The following is a 24850-nucleotide window of genomic DNA, read 5'->3' on the forward strand; positions in this document are numbered from 1 at the left end:
AACAAGATCTCCTCTGGTGGATGAGTACAGATGAAAATCTTTGGTGTTGCCCCTTCCAGGTTCCACAGCCCAGTGCCATGGTGACCACAGATGCTTCCCTGATGGGGTGGGGGGGTCACTTCCAGGGAAAGTCAGTCCAAGGCACGCAGTCTGATGTTGAGGTCAATTTGCATATTAATGTCCTGGAGTTAAGAGCGGTGCAATTGGCGATGCAAGCTTTTCATCCGCTCCTTCCATCTGGAATGATTGCTGTCCAGTTGGACCACATGTCCGTGGTCTGGTACATAAACAAACAGGGAGGGACCAAATCTTACCCGTTATGTCGCGAAGCCATGACTCTGGCAGTGGGCGATAGCTTCCAACCACTTTCTGATCGCAATGCATATCCCGGGGAACTCCAGCGTGATTGCAGACAGACTGAGCAGATGCATTCTTCATCCTCACGAGTGGTCTCTCAACCCGTGTGTGGTGGCAGACATTTTCAGCCGTTGGGGCCAGCCATGCTGCGACCTTTTTGCCTCGCCTTCAAACACAAAATGCAGCAGCTACTTTGCCTTCTTTCCCCCTCTCGGGGAATCAACGAGAGATGCTGTAATCCACGATTGGTCCACGGGTCTCCTTTATGCTTACCCTCTGATTCCTCTGATTTCCCCCCTTGTTCTATGGAAAGCTATTCGGTTGAGAAGCAAAGTGATCCTCATTGCCCCGTTCTGGCCTCGTCAAGTGTGGTTTCCCCTTCCTTCGGCCTCTTCTGTTACAACCCCCTTGGATCCTAGACACTCTCAAGCTGATAGCTTGGTTTCTCCACTTCCATTAGTTGCCAGGCAGGAAACCCTCTCTTCACCTGTCCGGGATATTATCCTGGCCTCTCATAAACCATCCACCAGGAAATTTTACAGGGATAAATGGAAAAGATTCTCTATTTGGTCACGTAGTCAGCAGTTAAGATCTGTCCTGAGCTCCCTTAGCCACTATCCTTCATTATCTGGCTGAACTGTTCGACAAAGGGGCCTCAGCTTCCACCATTTGAGTCCATCTAGCAGCTGTTTCCAACTTCCATAATGGGTCTGAAGGAGTGCCACTTCTCTCCTCTCGCCTTTGCACGACCTTCCTCAAGGGTATTTTTCACAGCAGGCCTCCCATCAGACAGCCGGTGGAGGCATGGAATCTGTCCTGGGTTCTGCAGGCTCTCCCTCTGCCCCTGTTTGAGCCAGCTGCGACACGTGATCTAAAATTCCTGTCATGGAAATCCTTATTCCTGGTGGCTATAACTTCAGCCAAAAGAATTTCTGAATTACAAGCATTATGTATCAAGAGCCCTTATCTGATCTTTCATGAGGACAGAGTATCACTTTTTACTAACCCATCCTTTCTCCCCAAAGAGGTTTCTGATTTTTTGATTAACCAGTCCATTGAGCTCCCTGTGTTTTTCCCAAATTACTCTAACAAGGGAGAATACTGCCTACATTCCTTGGATGTTCATAGACAATTACGTTTCTGTCTGGACAAAACTAAGTTGGACCAGCTTTTCATTTCCTTTGCGGGCCCTAGAATGGGAGGTGCAGCATCGAAAGTTAGTTTGTCTAAATGGCTCAGGGATTGCATTGCCTTCACATATTCACTTACAGGGGGATCGAAGCCAGGCCAAATCAAAGCTCACTCAGCTAGGGCTATTGCAGCATCTGTTGCCTTCCACTCTAGGGCCTCCATGGATGACATTTGTGCAGCTGCCATTTGGGCTAAGCCCCACACCTTTATCAAGCATTACAAATTGGATCTGATCTCCAGGGGAAGAGCGGCCTTTGGCTCAATGGTTCTCAGGAATGTTCTTCCACAAGGGCCACCCAGGTTCTCCAAGTAGCTAGGGTCTCTGTCCCATCAGTGATGAACAGGAAGATTAACAACTTCAGATAAAGAAGTTATGTCTTACCATAACGTTCCATCTGAGTTGTTGATCTTCTTCCAGTCATCACACCCTCCCACCGACCCCCTCCAAAGGTTCCTGGCAGATCTTCTGGGTCTTTGTGGTGTATTAGGGTTTCTGCACAGAGATGGCCTCTGACTTATTCTTCCTCTATAGGTTGCATGAAAACTTGATACGAGGTAACTGAGCAAAGGGCATTGTGGGTAGCAGCTTAGCTCGAGAGTTTTTGGTGCACGCAAGCTTGGTATAAGGCCGACTCTGTTTCGAGGGCTCGGGACCGAACCCATCTGTGATGACTGGAAGAAGATCAACAACTCAGATGGAACATTATGGTAAGACATAATTTCTTTTTCTGCTCTAGATTCTACTAAAGACTATGCCATTGCTGGTCTTTCATTTAAGACACCCCCCCCCATTTCTTTCTCTTTGTGTGTACTCTGATATCGATCCTTGATATGGAAGGCACTCTCCAACCTGCAGTCCAAATAAGTTCTTGGTGTCTTTCTGTTCTATTACCTTTCCCTCTCGAGTTATTTGCTCCCAGTACCTTGGTTCCTGTGCCAGTTTCTCAGTTATATTCCCTCCCCCTCTTGATATGGTCTGTATCCCTAATTGCAGTCATTCCTATTGGCAGAATGTACTTTCTCCAATCACATGTTGGCTTAGTTCTTGGAAGACATTCTGCTACTTTATGAATGTAATATTCTGCATGATTATTGTTGTTCTCCTTAAAGGTCTGCATCCAAAATCCCAGTCTCTCCCTGTTACTTGAACTTCTCCCCCTGTTTCATCATCATCTCTTTCCACTTTGAATTATAGTTTTCTTCTTGTGCTATGTATAGGAGCCTTAACTGTGTTGCTTTGAAATAATTCAACATGGGCAATGTCAATCCACCTTGTTCTATTGGAAGAATCAGCTTATCCCACTTGATTCTTGATGTCTTCCCCTCCCAGATAAAATCCTTCAGCTCTTTATTAATTGCTTTCCACAACTTCTCCTTTGGTTGGTAAAAATATGCCTGACCTGTGTATAAGACTAAATGGACAAAAAACATTTTAACTGCTCGTATCTTACTATCAATATCCATATAACAGAGCTTCTATGTTCTCAGTCTTTGTATTGTCTTTTTAATCTCTTCCCACATATCCTTAGCTGCCACACAAGTATCATTTTTAGTCCATATTCCTAATTCTATTATTGCCTTCAGTCCTACAGTGCTGTGCATGTAAATGTCATATTTGCTTGCAGTTGTACTCCAGTTATACGTTTCACTGCCTGTGAGATTCAGTCCTACTTGGGTGCTGTGCTTTATTACTTTATTTAGCTCTCTTGCTCTATCTATATTCCTATGTTACATTCCTCACTACAACTTGATTTCATGAGCTTTCAGAGTATCTGCTTCAGAAACATTTACAAACAGAAATGAAAATAGGTCACTGTGAACTAGAAGTGTGCAACTGAAGTTGCTGTTTTTATAACACTGACATGTCAAATCGGGACTGATAAGTTACACACAGACAGTATACTGGAAATTGTTAGCTTTAAAAATATGGATTCTGACACATGAAATGTAATAATGAGTAGTACTGGTACCAGGTACTGCAACCTGCTTCATCCTGTTTTATGACATAATAATAAGTAATACTGCTGGTACCAGGTACTGCAACCTGCTTCATCCTGTTTTATGACATAATAATAAGTAATACTGCTGGTACCAGGTACTGCAACCTGCTTCATCCTGTTTTATGAAATAATAATAAGTAATACTGCTGGTACCAGGTACTGCAACCTGCTTCATCCTGTTTTATGACATAATAATAAGTAATACTGCTGGTACCAGGTACTGCAACCTGCTTCATCCTGTTTTATGACATAATAATAAGTAATACTGCTGGTACCAGGTACTGCAACCTGCTTCATCCTGTTTTATGACATAATAATAAGTAATACTGCTGGTACCAGGTACTGCAACCTGCTTCATCCTGTTTTATGACATAATAATGAGTAGTACTGGTACCAGGTACTGCATCCTGTTTTATGATGTAGTAAAGAGTAGCACTGGTACCAGGTACTGCAACCTGCTGCATCCTTTTTTTATGATATAATCCTGTTTCATAATCTAATAATAAGTAGTATTGGTACCAGGTACTGTGACCTGCTGCTTCCTGTTTTATGATGCAGTAATGAGTAGTACTGGTACCAGGTACTGCAACCTGCTGCATCCTTTTTTTATGATATAATCCTGTTTCATAATGTAATAATAAGTAGTATTGGTACCAGGTACTGTGACCTGCTGCTTCCTGTTTTATGATGCAATAATGAGTAGTACTGGTACCAGGTACTGCATCCTGTTTCATCCTGTTTTATAATGTAATAATTTGTAGTATTGGTACTATATCATAAAAGAGAATGAAACAGGATACAGTATCTGGTACCAGTGCTGCTCATTATTGCATCATAAAACAGGATGCAGCAAGTTGCAGTACCTGGTACCAGCACTACTCATCACTGGATCATATAACAGGATGCAGCAGGTCGAAGTACCTGATACCAGTACTACTCATTATTGCATCATAAAACAGGATGCAGTACCTGGTACCAGTACTACTCATTATTGCATCATAAAACAGGATGCAGTACCTGGTACCAGTACTACTCATTATTGCATCATAAAACAGGATGAAACAGGATGCAGCACCTGGTACCAGCACTACTTATTATAACATAATAAAACAGGATGCAATAGGTCGCAGTACCTGGTACCAGTACTACTCATTACTACATCATAAAACAGAATGAAACAGGATGCAGTACCTGGTAACAAAGTTAAGAAAAGCCTCTTATTAGAAAACCCCAGACCTAGATGCAGTACCTAACTTCTGATTAAAAGTATTAACACCTTCACACAAAGATTTATCCATGAGTAAGAACTATTTTATATGCATACCCCAAGTAGACACCAGCCTGGCTAACAGCAGGAAAAACAATGCTCCTACTTAAGAATGAACCTGCAAGCTGTCCTAAAAATTATAGACCAATAACCTGCCTTCCAACGATGTATAAACTTCTTATTCTTTTTTTCGGCATTTCCCAGTTAGGGGTCACCACAGTGGAACAGCAGTCCACAGAATAATTGGCAGTGGAGTTTTTTTACGGTGTCAAGTTGCGAGCCCGACACCCAACCTTCCAAAGAAGGCACACACACGCACACACTCACACCTAAGGCCAATTTAGTGTGTCCAGTCCACCTACAACATGTCTTTGGGATGTGGGAGGAAACTGGAGCACCTGGAGGAAACCCATGCGGCTGCAGGCTCCAGCACAGAAGGCACCCCAGCCAAGAATCGAACCAGAGACCCTCTTGCTTTGAGACGGCAATGCTAACCGTTCCACCACCACACTATACACTGGAATTGATGCCGACAGAGTTTATAGGCATTTAGAAGAAAACTCAGTTATGGCAATGGAACAAAAACGTAATTAAAGAAAGTCATATGGATCAAGGGCTTATTTGTTGTTAAATAGTCATACTGGAGAACTGTAAAGAGAGGAGGAATCTAAGTATGGCATGGATAGACTACAAAAAAGCATTTGACACTGTCCCACACTCATGGATAAAGATTGCCTAAAAATGTATAAGATAATCATACACTGATAAACTGTATCAGAGCGACTGTGAAACAGTGGCAAACTACTCTACAGTTAAGCCATGATAAAGGGCAAATTATTATTCCAGGGATATAAATTCAAAGGGAGAGATTCCAAGGTGACTGTCTGTCGCCACTGCTCTTTGCCTTGCCCTTAAGCCATTAAGCTGTCTACTTAACAGATTAAGTCAAGGCTATAATTTAGCTCTTAGAAAGCATAAAAGTGTAAAGCTTTCACATCTTTTGTTTGTCGATGATTTAAAACTGTATAGCTCATCAGATGAAGAACTGAAAGCACAATTGCAAGTAGTCAAACCTTTTTCAGATGATATAAGAATGTCATTTGGTTTTGATAAATGTGCAAAAGCGACCTTTAAAGCAGGAAAGCTGCAGCACCAAGAAAACATCAAATGTTGTGTTGTCCTATCTCGCTTTCATTCTATGCTGGTTGGGTTCGGAACCAATCATCAGTTCTAACTCAACCTAATTCAAAAGATCAAGAGCTTCCGCTGGCTCGAGGCTATATCCTATCCCATGATGCTCAGGGAAGATTACCCAGATCTTGTTTGCAAGTAAAAGCATTAATATTTTATATGTACAGAAACAAAGCTGTGTAGACAAGACTCAGAAGGGATTCAGAGACTCCATAATCCAATTATAAATAGCATTATCCGCCCAATCCTCCAGGAGCGAAGGAGGGGGAAGGAGGGTGGGAAGCAAGAATGAAGGCGAGATGGACAACAAACCATGGAACATTATGGTGAGTACATAACTTCTTAATGTTATGTTCTCCTATCTCGCCTTCATTCTATTCTGGTTGGGTCAGCATCCCTAGCTCCTTCTTTCTTGGGTGGCTTAAGGGAGAAAACTCTTCAGAACGGTGGACCCGAATGAAGCCCTGTTCCAAGAGGCCATATCTACTTTGTAATGAGTAATAAGGGTATGAGGCCTTACCCATGTAGCTGCTGCACAAATGGAATCCAAAGGGAATCTGGCCTGGAAGACAGAGGAAGTTGCAATTGCTCTTGTGGAATGGCCCTTCGCTTTGCCCGGTAATTGCTTTTTTTGTGAGTTGTATGTATAGGAAATACAATCTGTGAGCCATTTTGAAAGTATTACTTTTGACACTGGTAATTCTTTCTTTTTCTCTGAAAAGGGCATAAAAGGTTGGTCCGACTTTCTGAAATCTTTAGTTCTATGCATGTAGAAATGCAGTTGTCTGTGTACGTCCAACTGGTGTAATTTATATTCTGCCCTGTTGCCATAGTTTGGGAAGAAGACTGGTAATTCAATAGATTGATTTAGCTTGGTCTCTGAGCACACTTTTGGTAGAAAGGAAGGGTTAGTATTTAAGGAGACTCTATCATTATGGAAAATTTTGTGGAGGACGTATAGATAGTGCTTGGAGTTCAGATACTCGTCTGCCATTGGTAATGGCCACTAAGAAAACAGTCTTCCATGACAAAAACTTTGTCACATAATGATGCAGGTTCAAAGGGAGGCATAATCAAAAGGGAATGAACAAAATTTAGGTCCCATGGAGCTAGAGGTTCTTTCACTGGAGGTCTTAACATAAAGGTTCCTTTTATAAAGGCTTTACAAGGTCTGTGGGACATGATTCTCAGTCCCATTTCCCCAGTATGAAAATTGGATATAGCGGCTAACTGAACACTGATTCTAGCCGCTGCTGCACCCTCGTTAAAAAGTTAAGTGAGAAGTTCTAGCACTGCTGTGATGGGGCCATAAAAGGATCTGTGTTATTTTTGGAGGCCCAGTGTGAAAATCTTTTCCATTTGCTAGAGTATAAATTTCTGGTAAACAGCTTATGTGAAGAAATTAATATGTGCCTGACTGCTGGGGAGATGTCATGGAGCCTGGCTATTTGTGGAAATGGAGCAACCAACCTGTCAATTTTAGGGTCTGGATCGATGGATGGAATGTGCCTGACGAATGAGTGAGAAGATCTGGAACTGGGTCCATGATCCACTGTTCCTCCTGGAGATGGGTCCATAGAAAGGGAAATAAAATTTGCCGAGGCCAGTAAGGTGAAATGAGGATCACTGTGCTTTTCAACGTGTTGGCTTTCTGCAGGACCTTTGGTATCAGGGGAAAGGCATAAAGTAGTCCTGGGGGGCCAATCTTGTATGAGCGCATCCCTGGGTGACTTCCCCAGAGGGGAAACCAGGGCAAAGTAGCTGCTGCATTTAGCATTCATGGACATGGTGAAAAGGTTGCAGCAGGGCTAGTCCTATTTGCGGAAAATCTCTTCCGCAACTTCTTGCTTTAGAGACCACTCATGAGGCATCAGTATAGCTCTGCTGAGTTTGTCTGCTGTCACATTGGATTTCCCTGGGATGTGCGTTGCTATCACAAAACACTGAGAAGAGACTGCCGATTGCCATGCTCTTTGTGCCTCTCAACATAGGGGATAGAGTTTGGTTCCTCTTTGTTTATGTACCACACTACTGACATATTGTCTGTCTGAATTGCAGTAGTTCCTATCGGGAGAGAGTCCTGGAATGCTTGCAAATACCTAGAGCACCGCTATCATCTCTAGGACATTGATATGCAAGTGGTTCTCATGATCCTGCCAGGTGGTTCTCATGATCCTGCCAAGTGCCTTGGACAGTCTTTCCCAGATAATGCCCCCCCAATCCGGGAGGCGTCTGTGGTCACTGTGGCGATAGTTTGAGGAAAGACAAACGGTCGGCCCATAGTCAACTGAGTCATGTGAAACCACCCACTGTAGGTCCTTTTTGCAGGATTTTGTGATAACGAGCTTGTTTGACAGTGGTTGGTGCTGCATGGACCACTGGGAGAAAAGTAGCCACTGAAGGACTCTCATGTGCAGACGTGCTAGAGGTACCAAAATAATTCTAGCTGCCATGGTGTCTAGAACCTGCAAGATGGTCTTTGCCTGGACTTTTGTTTTGGATAACAGGTTGTTGATCTGATGGTGTAGGGACCGAATCCTTTTGGGGTGAGTTTGGCCAACATTTCTTTTGAGTCTAATTCTGCACCTAAGAATGTAAGACGCTGTGAAGGCAACAAGGAAGATTTTTTTGAAATTCATTGTAATGCCTAGTTTGGAACAGAGATGAATAGTTTTGTCCCTTGCTTGAACTAGTAGTGTTATTTTTGGAGGCCCCAACCAGCATAAAATGAAGGCGAGATAGTACAACATAACATTAAGAAGCTATGTACTCACCATTACGTTCCGTGTTTGTTATCCATCTCACCTTCATTCTTACGTTTGGGACAAGAATGTGACATAAAAGAACTTGAGCAAGAAGGAGTGTATAAATATTTAGGAATTGATAAAGGATCAACAATAAAACATGAACAAATGCTAATAAAACTGAGTAAGGAATACTTTAGAAGACTTAAATTAATCCTGAAAACAGCATTGACATCAAGGAACAAAGTTCAAGCTATAAACCAACGTGCTCTTCCTATCGTAACTTACAGTTTTGGAGTGATTGACTGACCCCAAAATGTGTTGGATAGATTACACAGGAAAACGAGAAAGATGTTTCATGCTCATCAAATGATTTATAAAAATCGGTGCATACCAAGATTATATATTCCCCATTCCAAAAAAGGTATGGGCATCCTTGAAATTGATTACATTTATAGATCTGCAGTCGTGGGACTGCATACATGTCTGCTGACTTCGCAAGATGCAAACATAGTGAAAGTTTTGAAATATGAGGAGAATAAATCTAAGATGTAGACAGACAACCCTCTCCTCCTCCCACAAAACACAAATACATGCGAGAGATGCAACTATACGGCCAAACTGGAGGCTGAGCTCTCTCAACATAGGACTGGCAAGACCAGTCAGGAGGAGAAGGTTACCACACACACTATAGACCCAGTCTCACATAGTACCATCACAACCTCAAATCATACACATAAACACACAAAGACATACTCGGCGGCTCTGATCAAAAATCTACCAAAACAGCAGAGGCCACCAAAGCAGACACCCAAACAACCACCACCTCAGAACACAACACCTGCAACACATAGACCTCACAGTCAGAGTGTCAAACAGTCACAGCCCTTAAGGCCAAACACAATGCCAGACACACTAGTCATTGGTGACTCCATAGTCAGACACACTGACGTCCCGCTCACCAGACTGAGTAAGGAGAAGGTCACAGTAAGCTGCCTGTCGGGCGCTAGAATCCGCCACATAACGCAAGCACTCAGGTCTCTCAACAGCAGGTACAAATACGACTCAGTCATTGTCCACGCTGGTGTAAACGACCTGAGGCGTACCTCCTTGGACTACATGAAAAGAGACATTGAGGAGCTCTCTGATTATGTAGCCCAGGCAGGTATGACCCTGACCTTGAGCAGTATCCTACCTTCACCAAGAATGATGCCACAATACAGAGATAAGATGATCAGCTTTAACAATTGGCTTAAACTCTGGTGTCATTCAAAGGGGATCCAATGTCTGTCTGCCTGGGATGACATGCTGGACAAGCCACGCTGCTTCAAGGGACGGCTTGCACCTGTCACCCTGGGATTCGGATATTGGCAAAGGCTCTTGCCACCCCATAGTGCCTTTTTAGGCAAGGCTCAAATTCTAAACCTACCACCCTAGAACACAAAAAGGAAAAAACTAAGGGTAATGCTGCTCAATGCCAGAAGTCTAAATCTCAAAATGCACGCACTCGAGGCCCTTCTCAGTATGGAGAACATCGATGTCTGTGCAGTGACAGAAACCTGGTTCAAGGCTCCTGAGAGCACCCCAGCACTATCAGGTTTTACCTCTTATCATGCGTTCCGGCCCCAAAATCCGGACAATACCAAGAAAGGAGGGGAGGTATCCATATTCATCAAGGACACCCACACCTCAAGACTGGTGGCAACGCACGATGCATCGGAAACCATCCAGGTGCAATTAACCATAGGCAAGACTGCTCTGCAAATTGTAGCATGTTACAGGCCACCCTCACAAACTCAGGAACCTCACATGGCCTTCCTGAAAACACTAGAGGGGATAAATGTATCACCAAATACCATCATACTAGGTGACTTCAATTACCCTAATATAGACTGGGAACACTACTCAAGCCCAAACACCCTAGCCCAAAAGTTCCTGGAATTCATAAACTCAAATGCCATGAAACAACTAGTCACCATCCCCACAAGAGGAGAAAACATACTTGATCTCATCATCACGAACATGGGAGCACAATGTTCAACACCGGAAGTATACCCCTCACTGGTGAGATCAGATCACAAACTAATCTCGCTGGAGGTCCTCATCCCACCCCCACCTGAAATAAAAAAGACCACAGTAAAGAACTTCTCGAAAGCCGACTTCACACTTCTAAAGACTAGTGTGGTCTCCTTTAAGGCCCCAGAGCCGGTGGAAAACAGTACTCAAGCCGCTGAATCACATACAGATGCCTTCTACCAGCACCTGCAGGACTGCATGGATAAGGCAATCCCAAGCAAAACAAAGACTCTTTGTACCAAAGGCAAGCGTCCAGTCTGGTGGACCCCAGCCATAAACAAACTCTACAACAAAAGGAGGAAGCTACTACAAGATAGAGCAAAATCCTTAAAAGGTAAGACACCCTTGATCACTATAAGTAAAAAAGTAAGAGCTCTCATGAAATCATCCAAAGCAAATTTTGAGAGAAAAATAGCTAAAGACTCAAAAGACAATCATAAGGCCTTCTTTAGCTATGTTAGAAACATGGGAGGAAACTCCCAGATATGCTCAGAACTAGTTCAAAATGATGTGAAGATTACTGATCCTACAGACATTGCCAACATACTGGCTGACAGGTTCAGTGCAAACTTCTCCCTCCCCCCAAAAGGAGAGATATCTATACCAGCGATTGCAGCCCCCAAACATCTCCAACGCCCAAGTGAGAACTGCTCTCTCCAAAGCAAAAAACACAGCATCCATGGGACCTGATGGTGTCCCCGGCTGTGTGCTCCACGAACTCAACGAGGAATTAAACCCACAGCCAGGACAGCTGTTTAATCATAGTCTTACCTCTGGATACGTACCCAGGGAGTGGCGCACTGCAACTGTGGTCCCACTTCACAAAGGCGGTGCCTCCACCGACCCTGGAAATTACCGGCCCATTAGCTTGACAAGCCTTATCTGCAAAGCCATGGCGAGGATCATAATGGACCTCATAAATAAAGACATAGGGAATTTGCAGACTTTGGATCCATCCCAGTTTGGCTTTGTCAAAGGCAGATCATGCCTTCTAAACTTGGTTGACTTTTTCGAAGCCGTCACCAATACAATACCCCACTCGGGTATCATTGAAAAACTCATCAGCTTAAATGTTAACCCATACATCACAAGATGGGTTGCAAACTGGCTGAGTGACAGAACCCACAGGGTCAGAGTTGCTGGCGCCATGTCAGACTCAAAGCCTGTCACAAGTGGTGTACCACAGGGCTCAGTCCTGGGCCCACTCTTGTTTGGCATCTACTTTTCTGAAGTACAAGCAAACACAGGAGGGTTATGGCTGACAAAGTTTGCAGATGACTGCAAACTGGGCGCCATAGTAGAAAACACATCTGACACAGATATCCTTCAGAAGGGTCTCACAGAAACGGATAACTGGTGCCAGAGCCATGGCCTAAAGTTAAATGCCAAAAAATCCATAGTCATACCCTTCGGGAAAAACAAGGTTACCCCTAGCTACCAAATAGGTGGCAATCCACTGAGCACAGAAGAAGTTATCAGGGACCTGGGGACCCAGGTTGATAGTAGTCTGTCATTCGACACCCATGTAGCTAAAGTAGTTAGGAAGACCTTCTACATTGCCCACCTTATCATGAAGGGATTCTCATCTAGATCAAGGGAGGTCATAGTCTCCCTATACTCATCACTCATCAGACCAATGATTGAGTACAATGCCCCATTCGGAATGTATCTGACCCGACACTTGCAGCAGCTGGAGAGGCCACAAAAGTTCCTCACCAAAAGGATAAAGGGTCTCAAACATCTGTCCTATGCTGCCCGACTGAAAGAACTCCAGCTCTATTCAGTCGCTTACTGCTTGCTCAGAGGTGACCTTTGCCTAACATACAAGGCCATGTCAAACCCAGATTTGATGAATATGCTGCACCTCAAAAAATCTAGATCCGTCAGAGCCACAAGGGCGGGAGACTTAAACCTCGACACGGCTATTAATAGGATGTGCTGGAGGGATAGATTCATCACCCAAAGACTCCCTATGCTGTGGAATAAAATCCCGGTATATGTGAGGCAGAGCACCTCGCTGGCCTTGTTCAAGAGAAATCTTGACCAATGGATGGGAGATCGCAGATATACCCCAGGGATTACCTCAGTGTCACTGCTCGACAGAGGCACAGCAAAATAATGGGTATAGTTCCCCATACTAAAGGGGTGGCGTAAGCCACAAAACTATGGGCTAGGCTTGTAAATGCCCTCGGGCAGATAACCTAGTATGAACCTATGAACCTATGACTTCCCTTCTTAGTCCGGCAGAAGCATATCAGCGTCAAGCGAGAATAGAAATTAAACCAGAAGTAGATAAAAATCAGGCAGCAACTGAATGTGACAAAAAAACAAAAGAAAGAATATAAGCTGAAGTATCAGAAGAGACGGCAAGAAATGTGGAAAATGCATAAAAATAGTTTCAAGTATAGAAAACTCCTGGAACAACCTCTTGTTGATCAGGATCGAAAGCAAGAATGTTTATAGAGAGGTGAATTCAAACCAAAAGATGAAAGGATAATATTGGCAGCCCAAGATAGACTACGTACACATTTGTTTACAAAGTCCATTGAACATGTGAGAGAAATAGACAAATATAGGTTTTGTAAAACAGAATTGGAAACAGTTTCACACCTTGTTGCTGGTTGTGACATACTAATGTCAGGAGTATATACTGAAAGGCATAATAATGTGGCAAGACTGTTGCACTGGGGATTGTGCAAACATTATAATACTGAAGTAGCTGAAAAACACTGGAAACATGAGCTACAAAGCATCATAGAAAATGATGAAGTCTACATCACATGGGATTACTCATTACCAACAGTTCAAAAGACAGATGTGAGAAAAGCAGATGTAGTGGTCCATGAAAAGAAGACCAAAGTAGCTTTTATTTCATTGAAATTGCCACACCCAGTGACTACAGTGTCTTGTGTACTGAGAGACACAAAGTCATACAATATCAGGATTTGCAGGCAGAAAAGATAGCAATGTGGAAGAAAGATACACAGTTCCAATAGTAGTAGGAGCAACAGGTCTTATAAAAAAGAATCTACAGTCCATATTTAGATATGTTACCGATACTCTGTACGAATTACAGAAGGAGACATTACTGGGAACATGGTGGGTGCTGTGAAGAGCACTTCTAGCTGACATCAGAGATTGAAACAGTAATAATTTCATGAACTTTCTCATACTTTGACTTATGAATGGGGTCCATTCCTGTGATGGTATTAGAAACCCAAATATTTGAAGACATTAAAAAAATGAAGATTAACCTCTACATTACTAGATGGGTTAGCAGACTGGCTCACTGACAGAAAGCACACTGTCAAAGTTGGGTAGTCCACCTCCACCAGTAGACCAATTACCAGTGGGGTACCGCAAGGATCTATGTTGGGTCCTCTACTGTTTGGAATCTATTTCTCTAAAGTCCAGGCAAAGGTAGATGGCCTGTGGCTTACCAAGTTTGCAGATGACTGTAAACTGACCACAGTCATAGAGTCCCCCAACAATGTTAGCATTTTACAGAAAAGGGCTGATGCAGACAAACGATTGGTGCCAAACTCCTGGACTAAAACTTAATGCAAAAAAAAAGCCTCATTATCCCCTGTGGCAAAGTAGCAGCCCCTGCTAATTATGATATAGATAGCACCCCTCTAACACAAACTCAGTGGTGCGAGACTTGGCAGCACATGTTGATAGCAATCTAAACTTCAATCACCATGTGTCCGTAGTGGTAGGAAAAGCATTCTACATTGCACATTTCATAAGCAAGGGCATCATGTCAAAGACCAGGGAGGTTACAGTTGCGCTGTACTCAAACCTTATCAGACCACTAATTGAGTACAATGCTCCCTTCTGTATGTACCTCACCAAACACCTGCAGCAACTGGAGAGGACACAGAGGTTTCTAACCAAGAGAATCCAAGGCCTCCAAAACAATCGACATGGAAAGACTGAAAGCCCTAGCAGTGTACTCTGTATCATACTGGCTGCTGAGAGGCGACCTGTGCCTGGCCTACAGGGCAGTCTCAGACCCTGCCTTAATGAAAATGCTGCACATCTGCAAATCAAATGGGGCAAGAATAACTTGCTCCATGGATCTCAGTCTAACCTGTGACGTTAATAGAACATGCTAGAGAGACAGATACATCTCCCAGCGATTGCCGCTCCTCTGGAATAAGCAACCACTCCATGTGAAGCAGAGCGCCTCAGTGACTGTATTCATGCGCAGTCTTGATAACTGGATGGGTGACTAAATTCACCCCGGGAGTAGCATCTATGTCCCTCATGGACAGGGGCAGTCAGTGCTGATCATAGAATTGCTCTACTAATGACCATCTAACTATGGTCAATAAGGGTACTCTGGTTATTACACGGCTAGGCTTGTAAAGTTGTAAGGTCTTTAGCCTAGTAACTTCCTATGAACCTGGGAATCTAAGAACTTTACTAAGGCCAATTACCTCAAACTAAGTGACAACTTATCAAACTTCCAAGTCCCTCCAAACCTGGGTGACACTGAGGCCTACTCTGTGCTATACACAAAGCCCTGTACAACCACATTCATAACTGCATAGAGAAGGCAGTACCTGTCAGAGTCAAACCTATGATTACTAGCAAAAATAAACCATGCTGGACCCCTAGCATAAGTAGTATATTCAACAAAAGGAAAAAAATCCTCTCCAAAGCCAAGAAGAAATGGTCAAAACAGTGCAAAAAAGACTTTACCAGTTTAAACTAACAAATTAGAGAGCTGTTTAAATCTGCCAAAGCAAACTACAAGGGAAAGATAGCCTTCCAGGTGAAATACAACCATTAGGCTCTTTTAGTTATGTTCATAACCTCAGGGGAAATAAATGCTTAGCAGTGTGCCAAGTTAATCATGAATGACAACACTTACACCCAGCCTGAAACTTTAGCAATCCTGCTAAATAATAAGTTCATTTCAGACTTCTCCTCCATCACCTCCTACCACACCCAAGGAATTACCCGCAACCATGCCGCTATTGGTCAGTTTGACGGAACGGGTCCTTACTCTGCTCGCTAAAGCCAAAAACACAGTTGCCATGGCTCTCAACAGTATTCCAAGATGCTTCTTAAATAGCTGAAAACAGAATCCATCAGGGCTACTAGAAACCCTCTTTAACCACAGCCTCTGGGTGGGCTATTTCCCAGAGGAATGGAGCACTGCAACAGTCATCTCTCTGCACAAGGGGCCCCATCAACTGACCTAGGGAACTATGGATCCATATGCTTGACCAGTGTTATCTGCAAGGTCATGAAGAGAATTACTGTGGACCTGATCATTAATGTCATAGAAAATGTCCAAACACTGGATCAGACCCAGCTTGGTTTTGTGAAAGGGAGGTCTTGCCTGCTCAATGTGATGGACTTACTTGAGAAAGTCACCAGGGCCATGGATGAGGGTAAAACATTAGAGAACCCTTATATAGACCTGGCCAAAGCTTTCGACACAGTCCCCCACTCATGGATCATAGATAAACTTACTGCGTTAAACATAAGCCCCTACATCATCAGATAGCAAACGGGCTGACAGGACACGTCCATATAGATGAATCCACTTAAGATAGGAAAGCTGTTACTAGTGCTGTCCCACAGGGCTTAGTGTTGGGACCCTTCTTGTTTGGCTTATACTTCTCAGAAATGAAGGACAATGTTTGTGGCCTCTGGCTCACCAAGCTCATTGAGGACTGTAAGCTGGGAGCAATCACTGAATCCCCAAATGATGTTTACATCCTACAGACCAGCCTAAAAGTAACAAATGACTGGTGCCAAAACCATGGTCTGAGACTGAATGCTAAAAGATACATCTTCTTCTTCTTCTTCTTTCGGCTTTTTCCCGGTTAGGTGTCGCCACAGCGGATCACCTTGTCCGCTCATGACTGGCAGTGGAGTTTTACGGTGTCGAGTTGCCAGCCTGGCGCCCAACTTTCCACAGAAAGCACACACACACACACACACACACTCTCTCTCTCTCTCTCTCTCTCACACACACACACACACACACACACACACACACACACACACACACACACACACACACACACACTCTCTCACACTCACACACACTCACACACACTCACACACACTCACACACACTCACACACACTCACACACTCACACACACACACACACACACACACACACACACACACACACTCACACCTAGGGCCAATTTAGAGTGTCCAATCCACCTACAGCATGTCTTTGGGATGTGGGAGGAAACCGGAGCACCCGGAGGAAACCCACGCGACCACAGGGAGGGCATGCAGACTCCGCACAGAAGGCACCCCAGCCGAGGATCGAACCAGAGAACCTCTTGCTGTGAGGTGGCAATGCTAACCACTGCACCACCGTGGCCGCCCTGAATGCTAAAAGATACATAATTATGCCATTTGTTAAATTGAAGATCCCTGCACATTATAATATTGATAGCACACCCCTCAAAGTAGACCCAGTGGTGAGGGACCTCGGAGCACAGATGAACAGTAACTTAAACTTTGCCCATGAGGTAGCTACAGTAGTGAGGAAATTCTTCTGTGTGGCTCAGCTTATAAAGCTTAAAGGCATGGTATCAAGTCGTCGTGCCATTGTACTAGGCTCTCATCAGGCCCATAATAGAGTACAGTGCTCCCATCTACATGTACCTAACCAGGCAGTTTTGCCAATTGGAGCGGCACCAGAGGTTTCCTCCTAAAACAAAAATACAGAGAGTAAGACACATGTCTTATGCGGACTGACTAAAGGCCCCTTTCCCTGTATACCATGTCATATCATTTATTGAGAGATGACTTATGCCTGACCTACAATGCATTCTCTGATCCAGCCCTGATGAAAATGTTGCTTATTTGCAAGAACAATTATAGAAGGGTTATGCATTTCATGGACCTAAACCTTATTTGTGAATCTAACAGAATTTGCTGGAGAGAGAGATGGATTCATATTCCAAAGGCTAACTCGTCTATGGAGTAAACTTTCCATCTTCGTAAAACGTCCCTCACTCTTTTCAGATGTGATTTGAATAACTGGATGGGGAACCCTAAATTCAGTCCCCGGGTACTGCCCATGTCCTTTAGGGACAGACGCAGCCGGTAAAAGGACTCAGGACTCAAACAGCTAAAGACCCACTACCCTGATACTACCCCATCCCATATCTGGAAAATTAAGATATAGTATTGTCAGATCCTGAGTATTATTGGTTAGGCTTGGAAAGGCTGTTGTGCCATTAGCCTAGTCACCTATGAACCTATGAACTATGTTTTTACACATAATTTTTGTACGTCAGGTATGACTGCTATACTCTGACGTTGGACTGGAATATTCCCCTCACAACCCAAATTCAGCTACAGAAGAAGGCAGTGTATAATTTGATAAACTAGTATGTGTAGTAATCATCATCCAGAACTGTAAGAAGACAGGGGAAATTGTAGCTGCCAACATTGCAGAGTTTGTAAGTGTTTGCAGGAAGATGCATATTGTATCTTAAATGCTTCACAGGCTGTAAATTATGCTGTAATGTATAGCTGTTACAAAGTTTATATGGTAGAAATGAAAACACAAGTGAGGAAAAGAGTTTTAAAGCATCTAAGGGATATTGGAAATAAATAGTGATGCCAGTAGATACTTTTTTCAGAGATGCAATGCAGTGGGAAAGATTTTAGGTTTGCAGTACTTAAGCAAAGTCCACTCCATCATCAAAGAATCTTCAAAAATGGTTCCTTTATAGAGACTAAGGTTTAAATGTTGAAATTACTTGACACATATTTATTTAAAACTTCACAAGATATATATATATATATATATATATATATATATATATATATATATATATATATATAAATTGAATTAGGTTACTATAAGATGTAAATTAAGATTAATGAGAGTGCCATAAAATAATGTAAAATGTCTGTTTTAGAAGTTATGCTAAATGCCAGAGGGGTTCATTCATAAACAAAGGCAAAGTTTTATGTTAATGGACAAGCGTGTTTTGCATTATTTACTTTTTCTTGGCAGAAATTTGTTGCATCTTAATGGGAATTTTATAAAGGGCTTTAAACATTGCGTAGATATACTAGTGTAAATGTTAACACTCTCCAGCTGGAAAAAAGAAGTGCATCATTGGAGGAGGTTCTCAGAAAAGGAGAAAAGGTTATTCCTAACATAAGTGTCTGTAATAATTCTCACAGAAATGGCTTACAAAACATCTTCATTGTCATGCTAAATATGAGGTGGTACTTTTACTAGTTAGTAGGAGAGATGAACTTGACGAAACGTTTGTGCTAGATTTGTAATGGTTATTAAGAAGGAGTTTATGTGGGTTGTTCACCCCCAGTAGTTTGTGGCATATGTCTGAAAGACCTCTAAAAATGTTCTGATTTCCGAGATGCTGTTTTTTTTTTTGACAGTATTCCTCTACTTGTGATCACTTCGTGATTATACAGCAGATGTGGCCCATCTTAGCTTATTGCTAGTCAAATTAACATGGTGCTTTTTATAATTGTTTTCTTTTGGATCTTGTATGTATGCAAATGATACTGAAAATTCTTGCATTATTTTATTTTTAAGGCTGCCACCAAAAGCGATAGCATGACTCTTACTTTGGGGCCTTGGCTAGGTCTTCCTGCTATACCTGCTGTGACTCTTTATCGTCATGAGGACCCATCTTTGGTAAGAGTTAAATTTACTCTTCAGTTATTTATTTATTTTTTACTTGTATTAATAAACATATACACTGTTGGTCATTTTGTCTCTAGTTTAACATTAGATCTGATGTTGTCAATCTTCATTTATCCTAGAACTTTGGGACTCTGTTCCGATCCTCAGAATTGGCTTGGCTGTTACAACAGCTCGTGCAAGCCAAAAACTCTCAGGCTAAGTCTCTACCCAGAATACCTCCTGTGGAACTGAAGGATAAAGCTAAAACCTATGGAACTGACTTCTTTGGCACCAAAATCCTATGGAACCTTTTTCTTTGGCACTGCCTGTTATTACTACCTGCACCACAAGCCTCGGTGCCAGCCACTTCAATACCGATAACTCAAGTTTTCCCTTTGGTACTGGCTCCCACAGTGGTGCTATCAGAAATTTTGGAACCAATGCCCCCCCCCCCCCCCGTGCCACAGTCAAGTTTCATCACTGTTTCCAGGACAAGATACTCCCCCTCAGTGACCTCTTTGTGAGACATTTCCCTAGTCCATTTCTAGAAAGACCGGAATTTTCCTCAAGCTTTTCTGTCCATTCCTCCAGGAGTCTAATTGAAGTTGACGTTGTGAGGTTGGTGGATCAGCTCCTAGTGGCTAGGTTCTTTCTGTATCTTCCCAGGCCCCTCTCCCTTCTGGAGTTGGGACTTTCTCTTCCAGAACTGCACCAGACTTTCCTCCTCTGACCTCCTCTCAGGTTTGGAGTTTAAGACTCTAATACCTCCGGTTTCAGCTGCTCCGGTGCCGAAAGCCTTTATTCCTTCATTAAATTCCTCTGGCCCATTGGAACCAACAGGCTCCCAGGGCCGTAGCTCTGTTGCTGGACCCTGGGGACTCAGATTGGCTCCAGTTTTTTGGTCAGCGCAGTCTGTGACTCAAAGAGCTTCACCTGGTGTGGGCTTCTCAGTTCCAAGCTTCCATCCCTCTTCAGGGGGACCTGCTTTCCAAGTTATGGAGAGGGCATTGGCCTCTGCAGTTTCTCAGCTGGCCCCTCTCCTACCGGAGTTATATCCCGGGACTCCCTCTCTCCCAGAGCTGCCACCAACCTCTACGCCCAGGAAGTGAGCACCAACGCTACAGGATACCACTGCACAGGGCCCCTCTTCTGAGTACTCCACATAGATTCCCACGGAGGAGATGCCCAAGAAAAAGAAGTGTAAGAGGAATCCCTAGATTCCCCAGAAGAACCTGTTACAGAAGACATGGACTTCGATGATGGGGAGGATTTCCCACGGTCGCCCCCAGAAGACATTTCCTTTGAAGACATTCTAGCAATTCTGAAACAGAGGGGTAACTGGAAGCCCAAAGACCCTAGCTCTGAGGAGTTGCTGTACCTGCAAGCTTTTGATGCTCGCCCATCTACTTCTTGGGTGACAATCTTATTAAATTGATCACGTAATGCACTTGGAAGGCCCCTGACTCCATAGAGACATTCCCTAGGAGACCAGACAAAATTCTTACAGTGCCAGGGGACCACCAGCATTGGGCTAAGGGGTTAGCAGTAGATGCTGTGGTGCTTGTGGCGGCCACCAATAAAGAATTTGCAGAAGAGAGTTACACTGTTCATCCCCCCTAATCGAGAGTCCAGGGTGATGGACAGATTCGAAAACTGAGTGTTCACATCATCGACCTTCACATTAAGGTCCTTGAATTTTATGGCATACTTTACTAGGCTCCAGAGGGATCTGAGCAAGGAGATGTCAGATACTTTTGCAGGAGCTGTGTCTGAGGAGGTTCTAGATAAAGTGGCCACTCAACTGGCTACTCTGAAGTCTATTTCTAACTCATCCATGAGGGTCATTGCAAATGCAGCCGAAGGGATGACTAAGGCAGTGGGTTTCAGCATTGCCATAAGGTGACATACCTGATTGCAGCTGTGTGAGTTTGTGGAGACATTTCAGTCTTTTTTTGTCAGTGCTCCCTTTGAAGGATCTTCCCTATTTGGCCCCAAAGTGAAAGACATATTAGCCAGGTACGAGAAAGATGGAAAGACACCATCTGCAGTGGGTATACGTTTCTCTGCTCCCCAACGGTTCAAAAAATCCCAAGGGCCTTTTCAGGACATGTAGTGGCTCCCCTTGGGGCAGAGGGGAGAGCTTCAGTGGAAGATGCCGACCTCGTAGCTGAGGTCGCCAGCAAAGTAAGGGTTTTGGAGATTCTTTCTCTGGGAAACGCTGCCAGCTCTCCTGAAAGGGGGCCCAATTGCTTACCTCTGGTAACAGTCAGGGGAAGGTTCTCTTTGTACCTGAGAGCCTGGCGGCAAATAACTTTAGATACTTGGGTGCAAAGGATCATTACCAGAGGTTACTAGGTCCCTTTCATTCTCGTTCCAAGATCAAGAAGAAGACTCCTCGATATTCTACCCAATCAGAGGGATCAAGCAGCTCTGGAAATTCAAAAACTGCTAGAAAAAGTCATCCAAGAAGTCCCACCAGGCCAGATAGGATCCAGATTTTACTCAGGGTTCTTCTTGGTGCCAAAAAACAGGGGACCTGAGACCATTTTCAGATCTCAGTCTTCTGAACACATTTATTCAGCAGGCAAAATTCCAGATTTTCACAGTTCAGTCTATCCTACCTTCTTAAAGAAAGACTATTGGATCTGCACCGTAGATCTTCAGGGAGTGTATTAACACATAAAATTGGACAAGCGCACCAGAAGGTTTCTCTGCTTTCAGCTAGGAGCCAATCATTTTCTATCCACAGTGCTGCTCTTTGGCGTCACCACATCCCCCAGGGTGTTCAAATGTTTGGTAGCAGTGACAGCTCACTTGAGACTGCATGGATTCCAGGTGGTTCCTTATCTACAGTGGATGTAAAAATTGTACACACCCCTGATAAAATGCTAGATCTTTGTGATATAAAAAAATGAGACCACAGTAAATCATTTCAAAACTTTTTCCACCTTTAATGTGACCTATAACCCTGTACAATTTAATTGAAAAACAAACAAATCTGTTAGGGGAATAAATATAAAAAATAAAAAACATACAATAGGCTGGTTGCATAAGTGTGCATACCCTTAAACTAATACTTTGTTGAAGCACCTTGTGTTTACGTTTGATCCAGTGTTGTCTATTTTCGTCAAACATGGGTTGTCAGATCCAAAGGGATCCATTCTTGATTCTGATCTCAAAGCTTATTGGATTCAGAGCTCTGACTCCTGTCCTCTCATAATTCCCTAGGTTGAACCTCAGATACTGAGTTTTCATTTGCCACTCGAATGGTATGGATGTACACAAGGGTTTCTACTACATGAACGAACTTTTCAAAGTTCAAATGTCATATGGTCAACACCATATGATCGAACTTTGAAAAGTTCGAAGGTTAAATCTAACGGCACCATACGGTCCAGAATGGGAGAATTAACTTTTTCTGCACTGAAGTGTGATCTCAGAGTTGGTATATTTAAGTAGGGGGGCTGTGGGGGGGTGCAGGGGTGCTTGCCCCCCTACTCGGAGCGTTAAGGTAAGATGTTAAGTTGTCAATCTCGCCTTCATTCTTGCTGGATGGGTTCGGAGCCGATCCTCGGCTCCGACTCGGCCAATACTAAAGCTTGAGAGCTATTTTTACTGGCTTGAGGCTCCCCTATATCCCACAATGCTAGGCGGTAACTACTCAGATCTCGTTTGCCGCTTTAGCTGCGAGGTGCTTTTTTCTACCGGCTCTGCAGGTTAGTTTAATTTACTTGGTAAATTTCTCTAAAAACCCCTTAGTTTTTTTATTCAAATAGTGTATTTGTTGTTGTCCCCTACATTTCTATCCCTTTTAGCTTAATCCAGGTCCCTTTTATCCCGTTTTATTCCCTCTTTTGTCCTGTTAATTTGTTAGGCCTTTGGGCCTAACCCTTATTTTCCCTTAGTCAGTCAGTGTTATTTCTTGTGTCTGTGTGATTGACTTAGTTTTGTTAAAAGGGTGTATCTGTGTGTGCGTCAGTTTTTTTTGCACTTTGTTTTAAGATGTCTAAAGACACCAAGGTCTCAGGCTTCAAGAAGTGTGACTCGTGCTGTCAGAAAATGTCTCTGACAGATGGTCACACTTCTTGTGTATATTGCCTGAGACCTCTGCACCTGCAAGGCTCTTGTTCTGTCTGCCATGCATTCAGTCCGAGAGTCCTGCAGGAGCACAGGAGCAAATTAATACTTTGAGGCTTATTAAAGCCTGAAGGCTCCGCGACCCAGTCTTCATCGGGGAAGCCTTCGAAGCCTTCCAGGCCGTCGGCTCCAGCTTCAGAGCCTTCGACCGGAGGCACCAAAACTGCTTCGACATCGGCTCCGGCTGGAGCCGATGTTTCTAAGACTCAATCTGTTACCTCGGCTCCAGCCGGAGCCGAGGGTTCCATGACTACAACAGCTCCGATAGTAGTATCGGAGCCATCTACTAGAAAGAGGTCAAGGTCCCCGTCCCTTGGTTCCATTCACTCGGCTCCGGGATCCCCACTTCTGTCGGAGCGGAGCCACAGGTCCCATTCCTCTCGGTCCTCCAGGCTGTCCGACCATGACTTAGAGAGGGTGGTTAGTAGACTTTTAAAGTCTGAGGCACTAGCCCAAATGCTGCATAGCCCTACTCAACAGTCAGTGGCTATACCCATCCCATCTTCGGTTCCTCCTCCGACTCCTCTGAGTTTGGAGCCGGAGCTTGTGGGAGCCGTGACTGTCGGCACGTCAAAGCCGATTCCCCACCTTTCGGCTCCGTCGTCGGCTCCAATCTCCTCTTTGGAGGGATTTGGGCACCGAGCTTCCCTCGTCGCCTCCGAGGGGGCAAGTGGCATCGGACCCTTGTCCGACCCCGTTCTCCCTCTTGGAGCTTCAGCGCTGGTGAGATCGGCCCCATCGGCCTCGGAGCCATCCCTCTTGGTGCCGGGAGGAGTCCTCGTCTCTTCGGAGCGGGGATCTTCGGCCCGGCCTGATCGGGGCACCTTCGAGGTCATGAGGAGCGTGTTACACCTTGTGTCTGCCCCATGGTTGGCTCCCTCAGCTCCTCCCTCTACAGTGCCTGCGGTAGTCCCTACCCACCCTCTCGTTCCAGACCGTAGAGACCCAACTCCTCAGGTTTCCCCATTGGGAATATCCTCCTCTTCCGAGGCCTCCCCTGATCCGGCAGGGGAACCCCCTTGGAAGAAAAAATGCAAGAGTAAGCATATTGACTCCCCTGAGTCTCTTACGTCAGATACCGACTTGGATGAGTCGGAAGGGTCCCCACGGTCCCCCTCTGAAGATGTCTCCTTTTCTGACATACTTGAAATCCTTAAACAGAGGGGGAACTGGTCCACCCTCAACCCTTCCGAGGACGAGTCGGTTTACCTTGAGGTGTTTGGTTCTCGCCC

General features: G+C 44.1%; 1 protein-coding gene across 2 annotated transcripts in view; it reads left to right on the top strand.

The window, feature by feature from the left end:
• Positions 1-24850, top strand: part of PDXDC1 (pyridoxal dependent decarboxylase domain containing 1) — a 674140-nt gene that overhangs the window by 284958 nt on the left and 364332 nt on the right. For both annotated transcript variants that reach the window (XM_044089172.1, XM_044089173.1), the window contains exon 11: positions 19392-19493. In XM_044089172.1, coding sequence (XP_043945107.1) covers positions 19392-19493 — 102 coding nt within the window. The remainder of the gene's footprint in view (positions 1-19391; positions 19494-24850) is intronic.

The sequence above is a fragment of the Protopterus annectens genome, chromosome 12.part0 (genome assembly GCF_019279795.1).
Source record: "Protopterus annectens isolate FY-2018-M chromosome 12.part0, PAN1.0, whole genome shotgun sequence".
NCBI classification, from domain to species: domain Eukaryota; kingdom Metazoa; phylum Chordata; order Ceratodontiformes; family Protopteridae; genus Protopterus; species Protopterus annectens.